Below are 22,394 nucleotides of genomic sequence, written 5' to 3'. Positions count from 1 at the left end.
CCTAAATCCCACCAACCAGAAGGCACCGAGTGAAGGGAGAGATGCGAGGGTCCCTGCTGCCCTGGCCCCTGGGCCCTTGGGTTGGGGTGGGGGAGCCTGAGGCCCTCTGTCAGAGGAAACCTCAGTAAAGTTCCTGTGTTCTGTCCTGGCCTTTGATTTCTTTCTCTGTCTGTGGGAGAGGCTGAGCTCCCACTCAGGAAGGAGCCTGGGTAAATAGGTATGACAGAGAAGGCTCCTAAAGTACGTTTGGAGATTGACTAAGGAAGGAGTGGACAAGGTCACCGTCCTTATTCCTGTGTCTAAGCCGACATCCCCTGGGAGCCTAAGACATTAGGCACAGCTGCTCCTCGGCACATGGCCACTCCCTCCATGGGGACTCAGGGCCGAGAGGTGCTCAGTCAGCATCTGTCCACCAAACACATGCCGTCACCATCAGCAGCATTCCAGAGCATCTTCCGGCCTGCACGGAGGACGCTGTTGCCCCTTCAGTGCTCCCTGGGTCAAAGCTCTGGCTCCACCCCCCTGGGGACCAGTGAGCCTTGCCCATGGAAAAACACCCCATCCATGGCTGAACCCTGGCACTGCTTACCAGCCTCTAAAAAGTCAGCCCCTCAGCTCCTGTCCTGTTCAAACCACAGGATTCAATGGGAGGTGGACTTCTCAATGTAGTGAGAGGGTTGTGAGTTTCCTGGGAGAAGAAGAACCCAACACGGCTGTCTGCTGCGTGCTGGCCGGCCCGGCAGGACTTGCATTCACTGGGCTGTGCGCCTTGGGGCGGGAGCGCTTCTTAATTGACAGCATTAGCGAGACAGATTAACCCAACACAAGCGGTCTGCCGGGCTGACCTCATGTTCCACTGACCCCAACACTGCCCTTCTCTTCCACTGCCAAACTTCCCAGAGGAGCCCGTCTGCTTATAACCCCTGCTTCCTTCCCTGCCTTCCTCCCCGGCCCCTGCCCACCTTGTGCAGCTGTGCAGCCTGTTTCCCTGCCGCACCCAGCTGCTCCCTGCACGTCCATTGCTGGCCTCACAGACACCCCTCGCAGTCTCCTGGGCAGCCCTGCTGCTCCTGAGCCCAAGGACACCCCCAATCTCTGCTTCCCCGGCTTGGGTCCAGCTTCTCCCCGCCTCTGTCCTACTTCTCCCAGCACCCTCTGAGTCCGCTGAAGCAGCTTGTCTCCCAGCTCCCCACAAGGTGACTTCCCTGGTGTTCTCTTCTTGGCCACTTCTCTTTCCTGCCCCGTCCAAAGGTCCTTCTCTCCAAGTAGACTCCAAACTGTAAGGGCAGGAACGTCTCCTCTCTCCTGTGTGGCCCTCAGCTGCAAGCACAGACGATGCACACAGTAGACGCTTGGTGCCTGCGCTGTGATTGAAGTCATGCAGTGGGCGCACACTGACCCAGCCCGCCGCAGCGAGGGAGGCCATTTTCCTCCCACAAACGCTGAACAATTTGCTTTCAAAAACGATTGCTGGTGCTCGCAGCTGCAGAGGCAGAGGCTGTGGCACTCTGAGCCCCTTCACAGCCAGGCTGAGGAAGAAGGGGGCTCTGCTGCAGGAGTCTAGAATGTTCCCAAGACTCTTGCCGAGGGACTGCGTCCTGGCCCGGGTCTATTCTTAGCAGCCCTCGCAGCCGGTCCGGGAGAAGGCTGCTTGTCATTCAGCGCCCAGCGGCGTCTGGCTTTCCTCGCCCGATCTTCGGCAGAGCATTCTGTTCCCACCTGCAGGTGCGTGATGGTCCCCGTCCTCGCTTCAAAATGGGTGGGGGTGGGAAGGGGCCACTGCAAGAGGCCCTGCTCCTCTATGTTTCCACTCCCACCTCAGTTCTCTGGGCTTTTGTGTCACTTATACAAGACTCAGCTCAAAACAGGTGACCATGGTCTCACTGTGGCAGGAAGGATGGCTTTCGCTCCCTGAGGTGACCACCTCCATCGAAGGCTGGAGTTTCCTTAGAGTCCAGGTGGAATGGAGGCCGGCCACAAAGAAGCATGCTCTGGGGCCCAACTGGGAGCTGGTCACCGACTATGGCTGCACCTTCTGGACACAGAGGCCTCCTGGCCCCCGTGGCACTGCAGGGACAAGCCCACAGAGACACGGTCCTTTCTACCTGAGTCTGCACTTCAGGAAGGAGCCACACAGCCTTCCTTTCTGCCAGCTGGGTCTCAGACCAGCTCAGGGAGGGTGGTGAAATGTGCACAATTTGTTCTCAATTCCTCTGATGTCTCCATCATTTCAGTCATTCATTCATTTATATTCATTCATTCATCCATTCAACATTTATTTATATAATTATTTAGCTGGTCTGTTAGTTTGGGTTCCCCCAAAAAGCAGACACTTGGTAAGACAAGGGCATGGGTACAGGTGGTTCATTTAGGAAATGATTCCAGGAAACTCAAATGAAGGAGACAGGGAACGGCGAGGAGCCAGTGCTGGGTGCCCTGATGGGCACCCGGGACTCCGTCCTGCAGGGCCCTGAGGCCTGTGGAGAATGCCAGTGTCCAGGCTTTTATCCCCTGACTCCCTTCTCGGGTTGATCGAGGCTTGTCCCTGGGGGCATTAATGCTGAGCGCTTCCAGGCTTCCCCGCAGCTGAGCATGCTCTTATGGTTCGTCAGGCAGGAAGCTGTCAGCAGCTGAGAACTGTCCCCCGCAGCTGTAGAAGGACTCAGAGGGGAGCTAAGGGGACACAGGGCAGGGCATTGAGAACATGCATTACAAATCCATGGCGTTCATCTTGCAGACATTGATCGGATGCACATCGGCGCCAGGAACCGTATTAAGGCTGCGAGGGATACACCATTCTGGCTCTGAACAAACTTGCCATCTAAAAGCCAACCATATTTTTGATGGTTTGAGTGGTTTCTTTCCAGAAACTTAAAATTGGAGATGGTGTGGCTATGTTGGATCTAAATCCTGGAAGTCTGGACTTTGATTTGATTCATTTATACAGATGGAACCCGGAAGCATACGTGAGGCTTCCATCATGGATCATCACAGACCCAGGAATGCACAAGCCGCTGCCCTCAAAGGACCCAGTCCGGTGTAGGTAGAGACACACAGAAGCTGCCATGGCGCAGTGCAGAGAGTCCTGAACTCCCATCCAGAGCCAGTGCCCTGGGAGCACAGAGGAAATGACTGGCCCAGAGCTGGATAGGGAGGTTTAATGGGGGAGATGATGCACTCAATTTGTACCATTGGTGGACCGTAATTATCAACTGTCTCAGAAGATTCCTTCTGTGGGCTACAATTTTAATTTCCATTTGGAAGTCGTCCTGGGGTGCAGTGTGATTTATTTCCTTACCAGCCAGCCTAACTTCTTTCAGTAACAGAGTCTGTCAATCCCCTCCTGATCTACGTGACAATGAAAAATATTGGGAAAACACACTGGGGCCATCTCTGTATACCTGCCTCTGGGAGCCGCATCCTGCCCCCCCTCAGCCTGCTGTCTGGGCTCTGGTCTTCCTGGCCCGCCTGTTAGTCAGAGAACCCACCAGGAACCTCTGGATCTCAGCTTTGGGGCCCACTGACCCTTCCTCCTGGAACCTTCTCCCCTCCTCTCCCACAGCCCCTCATGAACAAATGCTGGTCTTCCTTCAAGGCCCATCCCCTCACCTCACACTGCTTTCCCTGGAAGTGGTTGCTATCTCTAATCTTCTCTTCCCCCTGCTCTTATGCTCAATCACGTTGACTTTGATGTGCATGACTGACTCACCGAGGCTGGGATTGCAGACTCAGATGGACAGGCCATCAGGAAGCTGCGTGTGGAAGGAGCCGTCCCAGAACTCAGTCGAGTGCATCGCATGGGTTCCTGGAGCTTTCCTGATGTGAGTCCTTCCTGAGGTCATCGGCAGTGGTGAGTTGCCGAGACCAGCGTTCACGCCTGGCTCAGAGTGTGTGTCCAGTGCCAGCACACACCCTGGAACCAATGCATGGTCATTAAACGGTGAGTGAAGAAGCAAAGCTTCTCTCCAGATATGAGACAACTGGTCAACATAAAGCACTGTGCTTTGCTTGACCATAAGCGGTCATAGAAGCACGTTCTGGAATCAATGAATTTTTTCCTTTGGGATTATAGACCTCCCTCAGTAATTACAAAACCACAACAACAATCTTTTGATATTGTTCTAGAAATATTGCCTAGCTAGCCCTCAGCTTCACATGTGTGTTCATTTCCTACGTCTGTGAGCACAGGATGCAGAGCTGCTCCAGCTGTCAGCTTTCTCTTCTCTTGAATGGGTACGTTGGGCACGATCATCTCTGTGATTTCTTCCTGCACTGAGACGCAAAGAGTCTAAATGTGAAATGCTGCTTGTTGATGACCTGCACTGGAACGTTAGTCCTGCTGCTTAACATTTTCAAGGGAAACAAAATATTTTAAGTGCCTGGTGCCATAGAGCAGCCTCCTTACCCCCTCAGGAGGAGCAGACAGTGAATGGAAGGCAGGGTGTGGTCAGGCCGCCGTCACTGGGAACGGATGCTCTCACACGGCCTCATCGGGGATCCTGACTCCTGCTGCTGCCTGGCCCGTGTGGGAACCTTCCTATTCTTTCGTCAGGTCAGGAGGACCTAAGTGCTGGGGGAATAGGTGTTTGGAGAGGGAAATGATTCACGCCCCAGCACAGCAGGCTCCCAGCCACCTGCTCCCACCACCCTCTGGGCCCTGGGGGCACAGAGGCATGACCTAGAGGGGCTCAAGTCTCCCCGGGCGGATCTATTACATGCATTAAAATAATTTACGTTCGGCCCTATAAAGCGTTTAATTCGTCGTGCCATCATCCATTCCAGAAGCGTTGCTCTTCATCGTGAATTATTTTTGAAGTATTTATGTGGACCTCACCGAAAATCACCCCAGTCAGCAAACTGAGAAATGGAAAGGCATTAAGAGGAGGCATTGACCCCAGGGTCACAGGCATGAGTGTGGCCAGGGTCAACAGGGCGGGAGAGGGAGCTGGGGTGGCCACAGCAGACCCTGACCAGGCTGCTGGGCTCCATCTCCCTGCCCACACCCTGGCATGGGCAGGGCACACGTGTTTTTTCATGTTACTGGTTGTGGTAATAACTGGGGTGTGCAGCATTTCCGTTAGCAAAGCACTTCGCCGTGATCCCATTTGTGGCTCGCAGTAAGTCTGGCTGGCAAATGTCAGCAGCCTCTTTTACAGATCAGGAAACTGAGGCTCAGAGGGACAAAGGCATGTGTCCAGTTTAGGAGATTTGGACTCAGATCCAAGTCTCCTGATTGCAGCTACCCACTTGGCAGCTATGAGCCATTCTACAAAGCTTGGGGAGCTGGTCTCAGAAGAAGGTGACACACAGGGACGTCAGACCAGCCTTGTCAAGGCGGGGCTGCCAGCCCCTCGGGCCCAGCCATGGACACAGGCACACTGCAGGCAGGGAGGACCACACCCAAGTTCTCCAGGACGCTGCTGGTCTGCCTTCGAGGCTAGTCTATATTCTTTGTTTGGGGCTTCCTTTCTGGAGACCGCAAAGGAACTTCTTTTTTAAAAGATAACAAAATTTCCACAATACTCTAGTGATTATTATCAAAGATAATTGGGCTGGGAATTTTTATGTATTCATTAAGTATTTATTTGAGGTTTTACTCTACACCAGCCATCGTTTGTGCCAGGGTTCTGAAAGATAGGTCCCTGCTCTCAAGGAATTGAGTAAGGAAGGCAGACCATAGCACGTAAACAAAAGGGTACGAGATATTTTTAGAGAGTAATTAATTACTGTCACAAGGGAGTTAGGATGATGGGCTGTGCTCTAATACAAGGGCCAGGCACACATGGATCCAGTGGTGACAGAGAGTTTCTCTGAGGGACATTTGAGTTGAAACTTGAGAAGCTGAAGGCACCCGGCATGGAAAGGGCACGAGGGAACAGCAAGTGCAGAGGCCCTGGGACAGGAACAGGTTTGGCAAGTCTAAAGAAAGAAAGCCTTTTTGGCTAGAGATGGAGGGTATTGAGGGAGAGGTGGAGGACGAAGTTAGAGAGAGTGGCAAGGTCAGATCACGCAGAGCCTCAAAGGCCACGGGGAGGAGTACGGGTTTATTCTGACGTCAGGGAGAGCCGCTGAGGGTTCTAAGCAGTGTAGAGATGTGAGCTGATGTGTTGAATAAAAAACTGATGACTTTGGTGGCTCCTCAAAAATTTAAACATAGAATTACCCAATGACCCAGCAATTCCACTCCTAGGTATACACCTAAAATGGCTGAAACCAGGCATGCAAATCCTTGTACACGAGTGTTCACAGCAGTATTATCGGAGACAGCCAAAAGGGGACCCGGCACACGTCCGTCAGCGCGTCCATACAGCGGAGTGTTGTTCAATCGCAGAAAGGAGTGATGCTGACACTCGCTACCGCGTGCATGAACCGCAAAACAGCATGTAAAGTAAAGTCACTCAGACACAAAGGCCACGTGTTGTAGGATTCTATTCACACCAAACGTCCAGAATAGGTAAATCCACAGAGACAGAAAGGAGCCGGGTGGTTGCCCGAGGCTGGGGAGAGGGGCGCAGAGAGCGACTGCTTAACAGATATGGGGTTTTCTTTTGGGGTGATGAAGATGTTTTGGGTCTTAATATACTGAGTGGTTGGGCAACATTATGAACATACTAAGTGCCACTGAATCGTACACTTTAAAACAGTTACTTTTATGTTATCAGGATTTCACCTCAATACAGTTTTTTTTAAAAAAGCTAATATTCTTGGGCACGTGGATTCTTCCATGCAATTCCAGACCAATGGCCTGGACCCCAAGGCCTTGCAAGGTGTCTTCTTTCAGGGCCTCCAAAGCCCAGGCTTTCAACCACCACCCTGGGATCCCCCTCATCTGTGAACAAGGCTCGGGGACATGCCGGCCGCCAGCACCTCCTCACCCAGAGAGCTCAGCGCAAGGGCCTCTCCGACCTCGGAACTCCAGGGGCCCCCAGTCCACTTCCCAACAACTCACCTTGTGCATCAGATTGGTAGTGACGCAGGGGTGAGTGAGAAGCAGGGCAGGGACCCTCGGCTGCTGTCCTCCCCTGTGTCCTCGGCACCTGGCAGCATCCCCACTCAATCCCCCAGTGCTGCTGGGGCCCAATTTCTGATAACGGCAATGATTCTGGGGAGGAAATAGGCAGTGATTTGGGAGGAAAACAGAGTTTAAGTGTCAATAATTTAAAAGATACGAGGCATTGATCCTGTCCGCGGTAATGGGGCTGTCAGCTGGCACTGCGCAGGATCCGAGCCCTCCGCCGTGCCCGACGCCGCGGCGAGCCCAGGCGGGCGCATGTGTCCCCTTCCCCTCCAGAAGACCGGCCCGCGGGGACTGGCGAGCTCCGGGAATCGCGCCTCGGGGCGGGGGCCTTCTCGCTCCCGCTTTGATCGCTGGAGGCGCGGGCTGGTTCAGAGGCCGGTTGCAGGGGTCCGCGCCGAGGAGACCCGCCCCCACCCGCGGCGACACGGAGGCCAGGGCGCCCGCGCCTGGCGCCGCGCCCTGCTCGGTGCCCGCCCGGGCCCACCTCTCCGGGCACGCTGCCAAGTGACCCGCCCCATCAGTCCCCAGGTCTCCCGAGGAAGGAAACAAAGATTGAAAATGAAACCCTACCCAGCGGGGCGCTTCCACGTTGGGCTGGTTTGCTGTTTGGGGGTTCTCCATGCTCCCCCAGCTTGGGCGGGGAGGAGCACAGTTGAGAGCCGATGCCAGGCTCCCCTCCTGCTCTCCCTGCGCCCCAGGGAGCACGGCCCACCAAGCCGGGGGAAGCCCACCGGGACCCGCAGTTACTTTTATTGATTTTCTGGTGATGTGACAACCAAAAATGGAGGCGTGGTGCGCAGTAGAAAGAGGCCAGGCGATGCAGAAGATGCAAGAAAACAAACCTCCGAAACAAAGGCGTGCACCCAGCTTAGACATTCCCAGGCCGGCTTGGAATTTTCCAGCTCTTGGAAAGTCTCTTTCTTTCAAGTGGAACCTTTTGACCAAAGCTGTCGGTTTCCTCCAAGCCATTTCACTGAACCTGTCTCCAAAAATCACTTTGTAAACAAAGGCAAAGCCAGGGGCTGACCCAAGGTATGAGGAGCAATTTGTGGGGGCTTCTGGTTTCACTTTCTCAGTGTGCATCCTTGATTTTAAAAATGTGACCTCTAACCCTCAACTCTGCTGTCCTCTCTCCCACTGCCTGGCAGGTCTGCGAGCAGCAGCAAGGCTGACATATTTTAGACAAATCACAGCGGCCAACTTCCTGTCCGGCCCCATCTCTCCGGGGACACCCCGCCTCCACCTCTGCCCGATTCAGGTAACTGGATGGATGGAACCTCCTTCACGGCCTCTCCCAGCCGAACTCCTCATAACCCAATGCATAAATAATCGCATGTTTTATAAATAGCTGTGGACAAGAGGCTGTAAACCAACGAAGATATATTTGTGCCTTTATGTCCTGGAAATATTTTTCTAAAACGACTGTTTTATTTGGTGTGGGTTGAATGGGGGCGTGTGTATACATAAGGATCCCCAAAGTTTTGCCGTGCCCCCCCTCAGGTCAGACCAGCCCTATAGTTAGCAAATTGATAAGGTTCCATGGGCAAGCTTTATTCGCTCTGACACGAGCCTATGACACTTTATAAAAAGAAGTAATCCAGAACAATCTCTAGGTAATTAACACCTAGATAAACAAACATAAATTTCTATATTGCATTTATTTGGACTACCACTCAAATATGCGTGAACCATGCTTTTTTAATTAAAAGATAAATCCATGTGACACTTAGCCTCAAACTTAATTATTCAGCATAGTATAATAAAAAATAGAGCCCATTAAATGTGTCTTGCACTGTATTTCTGTATTAACAGCAAAACAGTTCGGTCTGGGATCATTTAAATTTTCCCCCTCCTCTTTGCCTGTGATTTCCCTGTTCACATAAGCCCCTCCTCTCTCTCCCTCCCTCCCTCCCTCCCTCCTTCTCTCTCTTTTCTCTTAACACCAACAGGTGAAGAGATTAAAACTCTACATAAGCCCCTACATGGAATGCTCAGCTGGGCAACATTTTTAATATTGCATTACACTATGAATTTTTCTCCTTCCCCATGGAAACATACCTCTAGTTCACTGCAACGGGCCCAGCCCTTCTATCTTGAAAAGGAGATCACAGTATTTAACACTAATTTCCTTGGGATCATGCTTACAATACACCAGGTGAGGTTTTCATAATATACTGTTACAATACAGATGTTAAACAGAGAGGGGGAAGCGTGCAAATCCCAAACTACGAGAGACAGCAGGGTTATCATCATTATAAAAGTTTCAGCACAAAATAGTACCTTAGCACAAGTGTCAGCAGCCCAGCAGCTTCTGGCTGCCAGGAAGAGAAATCCACGTTTGAGCCACCTGAGTTGGAAGTAGGAACAGAGATTGACTCAGTCCCTCAACGAGAATGGATACGATAAGGACCGTGTGCCAGGTGCCACGCCAAGCGCGGTGTCACCTTCCATCCTTACAGTAAAGGTGCTGTGGCAAGGAGGAAGGAACCCAAATCTCACGTTGCCAGAGCGCCTGCTCTGAGCCCCTGGGCTGCCCCCAGTGGGCCGCACGCTGGCCTCCTGGGTTATGGGGGCAATAGCCTGGCTTGGAATGGGCCTGCGGAGCAAGTTGGCTTAGACCTGGAGCGACGGACCCTTGGTGTTTGTCCAGGCCGCCCTGGTTTTAGCTCTGAAAGTCTCGTGTCCTGGGGACCTTTTCCTCCTGGCAGTTCAGGATGCTTGTCATCATCCTGCGGAGACTTCCCGCAAATGGCGCTGCTGCCACGGTGGCCAAGCCCATCCACAGAGGGATAAACTGGAGCCATACAATGTCCCTGGATTGGGCCCAGGAAACTTCCATCCACTCTTTCCTGGGGCTGAGGCCGCTAAGCGTGCAGGGTTACTGACGGTCTGTAGAGCTGTCGGAGACCTCATGTGAATAGCTCTCCGACCACCCTCGTCTGGCTGACCCCCGAGCGGGGCCAGAAAGCCATGCGCCTGCAGAACACACGAGTTTCAATGTTTGTGTGGGTTGCTAGCCATTGTCACTTTAGTGACGGTCCCTCGAATCTGGTGGTGCCTGGCTTGCTCTCTGCACATCTCTTTATGTACACTATCTCATTTAGCCTCAGAAAGAGCCTTGCGTTGTCCACACTGTTATTTTCCACTACATAGATAAAGAAGCAGATTTGGGAAAGTGGAATGATCTGCCAGGATCGCACAGCTAACAAGAGGTGGAGGCAGGGCTTCAGAGCCCCGTCCAGTCACCGCAGGGCCTTTGCATGTGTTGCTTCTCTGCCTGGCATGCTCTCCTTCGTATCTCAGTTCCTCATCGCCACTTAGGAAAGTCAACTGGGACATGGGAAAGCCCTGTTCTCTTTGAGTTACCTTTTCCAGATATTTGATATTTATTTGTGTGATTATCAGAGTGAAATCTGTTTTCTCCTTAGAGGGTGGTCTGTGGGCATGATCCCTGACTTACACTGTCTCTCCAGCATGTACCTGAGCCTGGAATAAATATGCCTGGTAAATATTTGTTGAACAACTGAGTGGAATAACTTCTAACCCCAAAACCAGTTCTCTTCCCGATGGATCCTGCTCTTTCCCCAGCTGCCTGCCTGCTGCCCTCAGAATGGCAAAAATTGTTCATACTCTGATTTTTCCAAGGAGAATACTGGAAGACAAAAAGTTTAAGACAGTTGTGCAGGGTCATCTTGTCTGAAAGAGATGAGTGTGGAGGAGTCCTGGTCGCTTGACCACATGGTGGCCTTTCCAAAACACAAGGGTTTGTGGCTGTGAAATTAACCTGAGATTTATCCATAACTTTTTATACCACAATAATGACAATATGTAGCATTTGTAGGCTACTTTACAAAAGGTATATATAATTTCCCCTACTTTATTACATTTAATTTCATAATTTTACAGATATGACTGTTGAACTCAAAACAGTTAAATTGTTCAAGAGCAAGCAGCCAGTAAGTAGTATGGCTAAGGTTCAAATTTAAGTCATTACGCCCCAAATTCTGTATTCTTTACAATGTACTAATCTGGCAATTGTCAATGACTACAGGAGAGCTCAAAATATTTTGATGGAAATATATATTGGTGCTTCTTAAAAAGGCCTCCTTCCAGTTTTATTTTTATTTTATAGCAGCTTTATTGAGATATAATTCACATACCATAAAATTCACCCTTTTAAAGTATACAATTCAGTGGTTTTAAGTATATTCAGAGTTGGGCAACCGTCGTCACTGTCTAATTTTAGAACATTTTTATCACTGCAAAAAGAAACCTCCTACTCATTATCAGTCAATCCCCAGCCCCCCCTCCCCTCAACCCCTGGCAACCACTAATCTACTGTGTGTCTCTATGGATTTGCCTGTTCTGGATATTTCATAGAAATGGAAGCATATAATACGAGGTCTTTTGTGTCTGGCTTCTTTCAGTAAGCATATTTTCAAAGTCATCCGTGTTGAAGCATGTACCAGTGCTCCATTCCTTTTCGTGGCAGAATAATATTCCACTTCATGGAAAAAAAACACATTTTGTTCATCCATTCATTGCGCAGTTTTTTAAAACACACGTTGAGCCAACATGTGAAAATTGGGAGACTTCATACAAAATCCAGGCATCCGGTGTCTCTTGAAAACCCAGAGGCTCTGATGCCACATTCCTCATGGCAAAGGCGAGCGGTTGCTGAGGGTCCACATACCCCCTGAGGTGCCTCCATTCCACTTCTCCTCCTCTCTCCACTGAGGTGTCTTGCCTGGACCCTGGAGGCATTTGGGTTTGGGATCCATTATGTTTGTGGTTCAGGTGGAAATCATGACCCCCTCATTCAACCTTCTTCCCATAATGGAGTCACTTCCTGACCCGTCCCTGGAACCCTGTAACTCACCTTTGCTGTTTGTAACGACGGATGGTCAGGACTGCCAAAGATTCTGCTTAGATCATCTGCTCCCATCCGGTGACACCAACAGTCTGGCATCCTGAAAGAAACACGGTACTTACAAATTCCTATAACACGTGGATGGATGCCTTTGTGGCCACATTTCCGTGGGCCCTCCATATTCTCGAGCTGCATGCGCTATACGAGCTTGGTTATGAAACCAAATCAACAACAACAACAAAAAGCAAATCGAAAAGCAACTCTGGGGGCCAGCCCAGTAGCGTAGCGGTTAAGTTCACGCTCTTCACTTCAGCAGCCTGGGGTTCACAGGTTCAGATCCTGGCCTTGGACCTAGCACCTCAAGCCACACTGCAGCAGCATCCCACGTAAATAGAGGAAGATTGGCACAGATGTTAGCTCAGCAACAATATTCCTCAAGCAAAAAAATCCTCCGTTTGCTTGAGGAAGATTGGGAGCAGATGTTAGCTCAGGGCCAATCTTCCTCACAAAAAAAAAACCTTCTGCCCATCCAGTGTGGGGCACACACTTCACCCCTCTCCAGTAAGTCTCAGAGTTCTGCCTTTTCAGTCGCCTCTGACACCAGAGGCTTTACCCGTCTTTGTTCCTCTTCTTTCCTTCCAGAGGAAGAATTCAGATTACCCTCTGATAATTTGGAGGCAGACTTCCTTGCATTTAATGATTTTTTTAAAAAACTTTCCATCAGTAAAGGGGAACAATAGATCCCAGTGCTTTAAGAGTCTGAGATGGTTACTGTGATAGGAAGAGCATGAGTATTTCCATGGGTTTTACCTTCCTGAGACCAATGTCTGCAAGCCTTAAAGAAACGTCGTTCACACATGCCCACGGGTGTGCATACACACACACACACACACACACTCTGACACTGTTTATACTGCATAGAGATTCATGGCACTCAAAAACCCGCACGGCTGTGGGGACCGTCCGCCCAGAATACTGTGGGGCTTGTTTTTTATAAGCGGGATCCGACCAAGTCTTACCAAAGCCTGACAAAGCTGCAAAAATATGCTTTACTCTTCCTAGTAAACATAAGCGAATAGGAAAAGATGTTTTCTTTTTTTCCAGAGGTAGAGGTTTTATTGCGTAAAACACCGGATAAAACTGGACTGCTTCAAAGACATTTTATTCTAACAGCAGAAAGAAAACAGTCATTGCTGAAAAAACAACTTTTAATACTTTCTATACCAGAATAAAGTTCTGTCAACTGATGTATTATAATAATAAATAATGACCAAGAATAAACTTTAAATACAAAGTTTTCTACTTGTTACAAGCATAGCAACAAAATCCTCTACTCTATTGATCTCAGATTTCCTCCAAGATAGACTTTTTTCTTTGTGTAGGAATGGAGACAGTATTATGACCAGCATCACAGACTACAGAAGTTACAGGGAAAGAACTTGACATGTTTAGATATGAGAACCTGATGACATTCAGAAACTGACACTGCATCACTGCGGCTGTCACTTGTTTGTATTACAAGTTACAAATGTTCTGGAGAGAAGGCCTGTGTCAGAGGGGGAAACAAGGACGGTACCACTGGACAGAGTGGAAGCAACACACACGTCACAAAGAAGAGGGGATGTTCCCAGTGTCACAAACAGAATTATTGCCTGTCGCATCTGACGACGCTCAGAAGACACAAAAGAATACTGAAAGAGCTCCCAAAGTGCTAGAAATGGGATGTGGCTCTCATTTTTTTTTTTTTTCTGCTTTTTTTCCTCTTTTTTCTTTTTACTTTTTTTTTCTGCTTTTTTTGTATTTTTCTTTGCTAAGATACCAAAGGCGGGGCAAACACACAGAAAGCAAGCGACTGGCACAGTCACCAAACACAGTAGTGCAGTTAGAATCCTAAAGCTTACTACAGTCAGAAACTTTTCAATATCTCAGTCCTTTCTCTAGGATCATAGAAACAGTTGCATTAAGTTTATCAACTCGATTTAAGTAAGGCAGTGAGAACTATTCTAGAAAAACAAGAAAGCAGCTTGCTCTATGCCAGATGGGTCCACGTTGCGCAGCGACCTCATTCACTCGGAAACCTCGGGGAGATGACACCCGCCCGACAGCATATGCAAACCGGATTCCTTATTAGCCTGAGATTCCTTCTGGTCTCAGGATAGCGAAGCATTTTATTTACATTGATTGCAGTTTAGTAGTTTCGTAAACTGCTGTAGGCAGAGCTGAAGTTTTTAAGGCCCTGGGGTTTTATTCTGTGCTCCCAGCCTGCAAGGAAATATCGACTCTTTTTTCCTAAAGTCTGAATGATTTCGTTTTAGAAGAAGTTGATACTTCAATACTCTCTACCATCACAAGCAACAGCACCAATTTCGTGTCACTCAAAGGAAGTATGTCAAGAGGCTGAATTTTTACGCCATTCTAGCAGATTCAAGAATAAACCCTTCACCAGTCTTCTTAAATCTTTTTTTTTTAAAAAAAATGAGTCAAGTGTTTCATTATTGGCCCTCAAAATCTCCCTCTGGGTGGTGCAGAACTTGATCAATTTGGAGTACCCAATCAGTATAAAATCTAAAATCTACAAAAATATAGAACACATTTGTTTTACAAAAACAGACATTTAACTCAAACAGTTTTCTTCATTAGCGGTTGAGAGCAGGATGTTTAGATTCATCTTTTAATACAAGCTATCTCCTAAGAGCTTGCCCGAGAAGAAAATCTCGCTTCACGTCTGTGACACTTATAAAAACTAACACATGAGAAAAATCTGATCATAAGGACCGGAGCAGCCTTCATTCAAGTAAAATTTTAAAAATCATAATAAACAACAATCTTTCTATTATTACATAAATTTCTCACCAGCACCTTCTGTGGATAGGGTTGGCTAGTTTTTCTAAACATTTTATATAATGCACCCCTAAATTTTTTTTTGTGAGCAACGTTCTTTGTCATCAAAAAATTTTTAAAAAAAGACCAAGAAAAAAGCATTTCCTTCAATACTGCAATTTGATCTAAAAAAAGGAATTACTCATCAAACCTGCAATGGACATTTGTCTGCAGACACTTCCCGACCATTGATTCATTTGGCTGTGTGTTTTTTAAAAACGCACATTAAGATGGCAGTCCTGCGCAGCGCCGGCGGCCGGGCTCGCGGCCGGTCTCCGCTTGCTCCGGGAGTGCGGTGACGACACCACGCGAATTGATTTTCTCTGCAGTGACCGCTCCCGCCTGACTGGCACCGCGGCTGCCTCCCAACACGTCTCATTAAGGTGCTAGGCAAATGACAGCAGCCGGTGTCAGATTATAGAGGTGTTTTCAACAATGAAAACACAGCCCCTCCATCTTCAAGGCAACACTAAATCATTTAGATGGTATCGTTTTTCAGTTAAGAGCATGATTTTGGGACTTTCGGGTTGGAAGGGCCCCCAGCTCTCTCAAGCTCAGAGGACACCAGGCATTTCTGAAATCACTTTCCTCCCACCTGCATTGTTTGGAAGTACTTGTTGCCGGGTAACAGTTTAGCAGCCATTTTCAAGGGCTGGGGAATTTTTTTTAATATATATATAGATATCTTTTTAAATTTTTTAAATGTTCTATACACTAGTTGAGGGGGGGATTGTACATGATTTTCCCCCCCTTGGAATGCAGTTAGCAAACTCTTATACCAGATGCATAATCTTAAAACTGTGTAAAAGAATATTGCAATATACAGGTCGGTTGCTCAGTTGCGCTCCTCCTGGGCCTTGCAGCCCTCCTGCGTGAGCTCCGCTGAGCTCCCCGCTTTGACAGCTGTGGGGTCTTCGAAATTCCCAGAGGCCTCCGCGTCGACTCTGGAGCGCTTGAACCTGCGGTCGGGATACTGGCTGTTGTCAAAAGGCATGCGATGGACGCAGAGGACGTGCGTCTTCAGGTTCCCCTTCTGAGAGGCACTGTAGGGGCAGTAGCGGCACTGGAAAGGCCTGTGACCTGTGGGCACAAAGAGCGGTCTGTCAGCTCTGCTGTTTACACCCGCCCCCAGCGCCCAGTGCTCCAAGAATCATCATCATTATTACCAACATCATCAATATTATGATTATTATTACTTTGCAAAAATCAAATAGCCATGGATAGAAAAGTAGCCAACATATCTTTCTTTTGGACAAATAATAAGTCACTTGGTTAAGTAATCAGTTACCGAATAATAACTTGAACAGGGATTTAAAAGATCTTTCCATCCTAAGCAGAGTTTTCAATTCAGACTCGCTAGATGACGGAAGAGAAAGTGCCCGACACCTACAACTTTTTCTACAAAAAGTTAATGAATATTTTAGGTTTGCAGACTGAGAGGCGAAATCAAAGATATTATGTAGGTACTTACATGACAAGAGAGGAAACAAATTTCCGAGTTTTTATTGATAAAATTCAAAACGTTTTTTATAGACACTGAAATTTGAATTTCATATAATTTCATGTGAGATGAAATATTATGCTTGCTTGGGTTTTTTTTTTTTTTTCAGCCATTTCAAAATGGAAAAACCATTCTGAGCTCCCAGGCTGTACAAAAACAGACAGTCGATGGCTCCGACCCCTGGGCTGGACTGTGTGGACCCCAGCTCACTACAAAAAATGCCTGAATCCGTCCATCTGGCATTCTGAGGTCTCAACACAAAGTCGGTCCAGTTTCTTATCCCCCCACTAACTCTTTACCGATAAGCAAACCAAGCTTGACAAGGGAGGGTGTTTTGGGGGTGGGATGAGGAGGGCTTGTTTTTGGGCAAAGCTGGACGTGCTAAGCTGGAACCTCAGAGTTTCAAGAGGAGGCCATGGAAGATAGCGGGCAGGAACCAGGACATTCCGATAATCAAGGCCAGCCAACGCAGTTTTAAAGAAGTTAAATTTTGAACAGTGTCCCTTGAAATCAAACTTTTCTAGAAAGGCTCTAAGCCAGAACAGAAGATGAATTCTTGCAAAAATCCAGCGAACTGCCCACGCTTGATTTCCCTGTTCGGAGGCTCAGCAGGCGTGCACACGTTTCGGCCATCTTGAGGAACCGGCCGCATCTGGTTTGGGAAGTTATAATGGAACAATTGCACTCTCCCGCTGCTGGGAAGCTGTTGATGTGCCATTCCTGGAAGCTCCTGAGTGCCGTCCCACCCAGCCCCCGAAAGGTCAAGGCCCAGGCCTGGGTTTCATTTGCTCAGAAAAATAAACAAGTAAATAAATGGGCCCAACCATTTGCCCCAGAAAACATGCAAAGAGCAGATTCAGCACTTTTTTAAAGCAGTAATAGCAGAAGTCCTGGGTATCTACTTAGCAAAACAGTCTTGTTCCTGAGAAGCTGGAGGCCAACCAGACGTTTGGAGCTGCAGCACGCTTCCCACCAAACTGCACGGGGGCTGGATTCTTGCTGCTTTCTCAGCGGGCGTGGGGAGTTCGCTCTCTCCTTCTTCCCTCCTAGCCGGTTGGTCTCCAGGATGAGTCCATTCTACCTGTTGAATCTTTCTCTCTACAATGCCTCCCTCAGAGCCTGGCCCAGGGTGTACCAACTCTTGCCTAGACTATGAAAGTGGCGGCCTGCAGGAGGGCTTCACACTTCCTGTTTCCCCACCTCCAGCCCGGCCTCCCCAGGCATACCAGAGTGAGCTCCTGAAGCAGAAGCTCAGCTGTGATCTCCTTGCCCCAAAATCCTTGATGGCTGCCTACCCCTAAGGAATAATCAGGACCTTCGTAGCTCCGTTCCAGCCACTTCTCCAGTGTCCTCTGGAGCATGTCCCTTTGCCCACACGAAACCAAACCATTAGATGGTCTCTGCAGAAAGGCTCCATTCTGCAGGGTCTCCAGTCTCCAGACCCTCCAGGGTCACAGCAAGGTCCACACCCTTGTGGTGCTACTCTCCCCCTGAAATGCTGCGTCCGTTCTCTGCAGGCCCAAACCTTCTTCTAGGGCTCCACAGATGGGATGCCTGCTCTGTGGGATGCTGTGTGTGTATGGGTCCCCCTGACTGGCTGTGAGTTCTTTAGGCAGGAAGCATGGCCATCTTAGTATCTCGGGTGCCAGGCCCACTACCTGGCACAGAGCAGGCAGGCAGGAACTGTTTCTGGAACTGAATTATTATCTTACTGCTTCACCTTGCCTGTTTTTTGAAGGAATTATAAATTTTGGGATAGAGTTTCTGCTTCTTTTGTTTCTACTGTTGAACCTAATACAAGGCTGAATTTGATCCACTTTACCACTTGCAAAAGCCAATTTGCAAATCTATAGACTTTGGAGTTAAGAACAAATGAAACCCAAAAAAAACCCGCTTGCTATTGGCCCTTCAGCACAGCCTACCACAGCGGGAAGAGCACAAACAGTCAGCAGGAAGGGCCTGGACCCTGATATCAGGTAAGAGAAAGTTCACCAGTGCCATGCCCCTCCTGCCCTCCTGCTGGGACCCAGTACCACCCTCAGGGCCTGGTCACCTCTCCCACAGATGACCCTGGGAAGGCCCTAGGTTGGTGGGGAAAGAGAACTGAGACTCATATTTCTAACATGGATAGGATTTTTACAAAGAATGTCAATGGCCCTGTTCTTCATCACATTGGAGTTAGCACATGGACTGAAGGGAAGAATTAGGGTGCGAATCAGTGGCAGTGGGATAGGGAAAGCCATGCCCACTTTCCCCACCATAATAGTGAAACTAAGTCAGCACTCAGCTGGGCATCAGTGAGTTTCAAGCAGAACCCCAAGACTCAGCCCTCCAACTAAGAAAGTTGTCATCCCTGAGGACACCAAGCTACACCCAGGGCCCACTGTGAGAGGATTCCAGGTACTCTGAACGGGCAGCTATTGAGCAGGAAGGAGAAAGGAGGGCCCAAATTTGTATCTGGAGGCATACGAGCCAGCTGAAGCTCATCCAAAGAACCCAAGGAGAAGAGCTGAGACACCAGGAAGCCTAGGAAAACATTTTTAAAGTTTTGTCCCAAGCTTCTCAGAAACGGATGGTGTTTTCTGGGTTCCCACCCAGGGATGGCCACTATCATAATTGCTGGAGCTCAGACAAACCTGGGGTGACTCACCAACTTATCTAAGACATGGCGATAAAGTCCTGAGGGAGACTATCACCATGGGCTGACAGCCTTTGGAGTTAAGAACCCCAAATAATAAATAAATTAAAATAAAAAATAAAACCAAAACTCTAGGCACCATCATCATCATCCAAAAAGGCCTGCAGAACTATGATGCAAAATTTCCAAACTGTGGTGTACTTAATAAATCTACTCCAGGTCCCCAGGAGTCTTCCATTCTTCCACTGTGTTTACCCGTCTGTCAGATACATTTCTGTGTGAATTCTGTGCTACAACCTTTGGAAGCCACCCTCTCTGCAAATCGCATCACCATGGGAGCCATGTAACGTGCATCTTGGGAAACCAAATGGAGAACCTCAAATATCACCTTTATTCACAGTAAAAGCCTTTTTGAATTGGCCAACTTGGCATAGAAGGACTTAGTACATTTTTCCTACCAATTGATTCTAAAATGTTAATCAGTATTTTATCCTATGGTCATATCTGAATGTCTATTTTTCAGTAGAGTTAAAGATGCAATAATTCTGGAATATTTGGATACTTCTGTGGTCAAAATATTAGTATTGAATTAGTTTTCACTTTGACTTAGGTGAGATGGAAATCTGTATGTAAACGTATATAAGGCTGTGCGTGTGCACATTTGCAGAAGGAAGTCTATCTAATATTGGAATCATCATAAATCCTGATCTTGTGATACACCTTACAAGTAGAAGCATCGTAGGTAATAATGGTAGTGCCTGACCATCCCCAAAACCTACGTTCCGTGCTTTTTCACAGGTGTTTTTGTATGTTGGTCCTCATATTTGAGCTCTATGGCACTTTGGCAAGGAGTGGTATCTGCCCCGTTTTACAGATGAGAAAGTTAAGATACAGCGAATCTGGACAGTTTGACTTTAAAACAAATTACTCAGATCCCCTAATTCTCCAAAATCCTTCTGAGAACCATGATTACATTGTGTTTCTAGAGGATAGACACACATCCCCTTCTGAGTGGTTTGTTGAAAGGTCCCCATGAAACTGATGTAGAAGAAAGTTCTTTGAAGAAGTGAGGGGTCCGCCCTGAAGGAAGGGGGTTGTGAGGAGCTCTGGTGGGTCCAGAAGAAGGCATTGTGTCCGCCAAGAGTCAAATTTCAGTGGCTGGTTGATCCTTTGCTGATGGAGACATTCACTCCCAGACAGAAAGCTGTTGTTATGCAAAGCACTTTCGGACGTGAGACATTTCTGAGTTCAGCTAAACCTACAGGAAAAGTTTCAAGTTTCTCTACACCGTTTGTCCACGTGAAGGCCCTGGTATTGGCACAAGCACAGGGATGCCGAGATCTGTCAGCCTTTGGTCGGAGAACATAAGCCAGGGCTTCGGAACAAAGCCCGGAGCTGCGCGCTCCGCTGCCTACGTCACCGCACTGTTCAAATACAGTGACTGAAGAAGGGACCCGCCTGAAGGCAGAGGCAACAAGAGGGGCCGTGGACATCCGCTGGGAGCTTGCTGCCTTTCCTGCGGAGGTGGAGGTGGGGCTCAGAGGAAATCAGACCTCCAGGGCAAGCCATCCCATCCTCAGAGGAGAAGCCAGTGCAGCCCTCAGGGTGACACGGGAGCCACCTGGTGGGCTGTAAACTCTGCAAACTTCCATCCATCCAGTTTTAATGAAACCAAAGCCCAGCCTGGCTGCCTGTGCCACCTCGGTAGACTGGAGATGGAGTCCGCAATTCCCCTGGCTCTAGAGGTGGCAGTGAAGATGCTAATGTCCATCAAGTTCCAAGAAGCAGAAAAAGCTTTAAGCTGGAGTTGAGTCCAACGGACTTTCACAGTGGCTGAATTTAAGATAAGAAGGACGCCCAGCCCGTCAGTCCCCTTAGAGAAGAGCATCAACACCACAGCCTCTCTTGAGTTTAAGTCCGCTGAGAAGCACCACACGCCAGGGGGCCTTTGGCCGCCACTGTGAAGACCCAGCGTTCTCCGGATTCGGCAGCTTTGCTCTGCTCTCGGGGGCTTCCTGCCGCAGTAGGCAGGATAGATCTTCCAGGAGCTGGGTTCAAAGCACAGCTTCCACCCTTCGTGAGGTCTGGAGGCTCCTCAACACCCACAGTTCAGTGTGCTCTGCCTGACCTTGAGGAAGGCACTTGATGTCTCCAGGCTTCAGTTTGCACACCTTGAAAACGGGGGAATAACACTAATGCCTGTACCCTAGGAATGTTGTGAGGCTCACCTGAGATCAAGAAGTCTAAGATGGCAGCTGTTTGTCATTGTCACTGTTGCTGTTTTCACGTTGTCATCTCGTTGCTTACCTGAGCCGGTCGAGAAGGCTGTGCTTTGTTCTTCGTGGAAAGTGCTGATGCAGTAAGAGCTTCACCTGCCCTTATGTGCGAGCCTGCCGACCTCAGGTGGTCTGATTAAAGAGCAACATACCGTCTCTCCTCGGGGCGTTAGCCTTCTTTTTTTATTGTTTTATTGAGATTGGTTTATAGCATTGTGCAAATTTCAGGTGTCCCCCATTATATTTCAGCTTCTGTATAGACTGCACCGTTTTCACCACCGATAGTCTGGTTTCCCTCCATCACCACACATATGGCCCTTTGCCCCTTTCGCCCTCTCCCCTCCCCTGCACCCCCTTCCCCTCTGTCGACCACCACTCTGCCCTCCTTATCTATGTGTTTGTCTTTGAACGGGGTTTTGGGAAACTCGGAGAACTTCAAAGTCCAAGGGAGCAAGTTGTGAACAGCCGCATTTCAGTTGGGTGCAGAGCGGTAAAGGTGGTTGGGACGGCTGTGGGTCAGGCCTGCGCAGGAAGGATCTCCCTGTCTAGAAGGCTCTGTTCTGGTGAGGGGCTGGGCCGAAACAGCACTTTGCGGGAACGCGGTTTGTGAGACGGTAGAGGTGATGGGGGTTCCCAGAGCTCAGCTGGGCGGAATATGAGCCCCCGAGCATCCTTGCACCCTCCTCGCCCTCAAAGCCCCAGAGTTTCTGCCCTCTGGCCACACCAAACTCTGTTCTCCAAATGCTTCCTACTCTTTCCTGCCACAGGGCCTTTGCTCAATCCTTTCTTCTTCCTTCATCCTGGGATGCTCCTTTCCTCTACATCGTCTAATTACCTTAATCACAGCCTTTAGCACAGCGGCCTCAGTCTCGGGAAGCCCTCCCTGAAGACCCCAGACTCACCACGATGGCCACGAGGCACATCTCAGCAAACTCTTCTCTTCTGCAATAGAGCTTCCAACAACAGTAGCTGAACAAATAAACAATCATATCTGTCTTCCCCTCTAGACTGACTATCAGCTCCACATGCAGGGGCTGCGAGGCTTTGGGTTTGGGGTTTTTTATTATGGTTTCTCACCATCCGGCACAGTGCTTGGCACATCACAGATATCCATCAAGTATTTATCAAGCAAAAGGATGGATGGATGGATAGAAGGATGGAAGGAAGAGGGGATGAGAGAGGCAGCCAGGAGAAGGGAGAGGAATGCTACT

At 48.9% G+C, this 22,394-nt stretch overlaps 1 protein-coding gene and 1 long non-coding RNA gene across 19 annotated transcripts in view; one reads left to right on the top strand and one right to left on the bottom strand.

The window, feature by feature from the left end:
- Positions 1-7,243: 7,243 nt before the first annotated feature.
- On the top strand, positions 7,244-11,538 carry LOC111775169 (uncharacterized). The gene is made up of 3 exons (XR_002810659.2): positions 7,244-8,050; positions 8,167-8,276; positions 8,968-11,538. It is a non-coding gene; the product is annotated as an uncharacterized lncRNA (long non-coding RNA).
- Positions 11,539-11,637: 99 nt separating this feature from the next.
- ZNF536 (zinc finger protein 536) overlaps positions 11,638-22,394 on the bottom strand; it is a 420,879-nt gene continuing 410,122 nt past the window's right edge. For 8 of the 18 annotated variants that reach the window (XM_023649470.2, XM_070222842.1, XM_023649465.2 and 5 more), the window contains one exon: positions 13,035-15,848. In XM_023649470.2, the coding sequence (XP_023505238.1) occupies positions 15,604-15,848 (245 nt within the window). In that variant the 3' untranslated portion in view covers positions 13,035-15,603. Of the gene's footprint in view, positions 11,773-11,897; positions 11,989-13,034; positions 15,849-22,394 lie in introns of those variants that run through there. The other 10 variants (XM_070222856.1, XM_023649466.2, XM_070222838.1 and 7 more) reach the window with 4 other exon arrangements.

Source organism: Equus caballus, chromosome 10, assembly GCF_041296265.1.
Source record: "Equus caballus isolate H_3958 breed thoroughbred chromosome 10, TB-T2T, whole genome shotgun sequence".
Lineage (NCBI taxonomy): Eukaryota > Metazoa > Chordata > Mammalia > Perissodactyla > Equidae > Equus > Equus caballus.
This window is presented reverse-complemented; position numbering and strand designations above follow the sequence as displayed.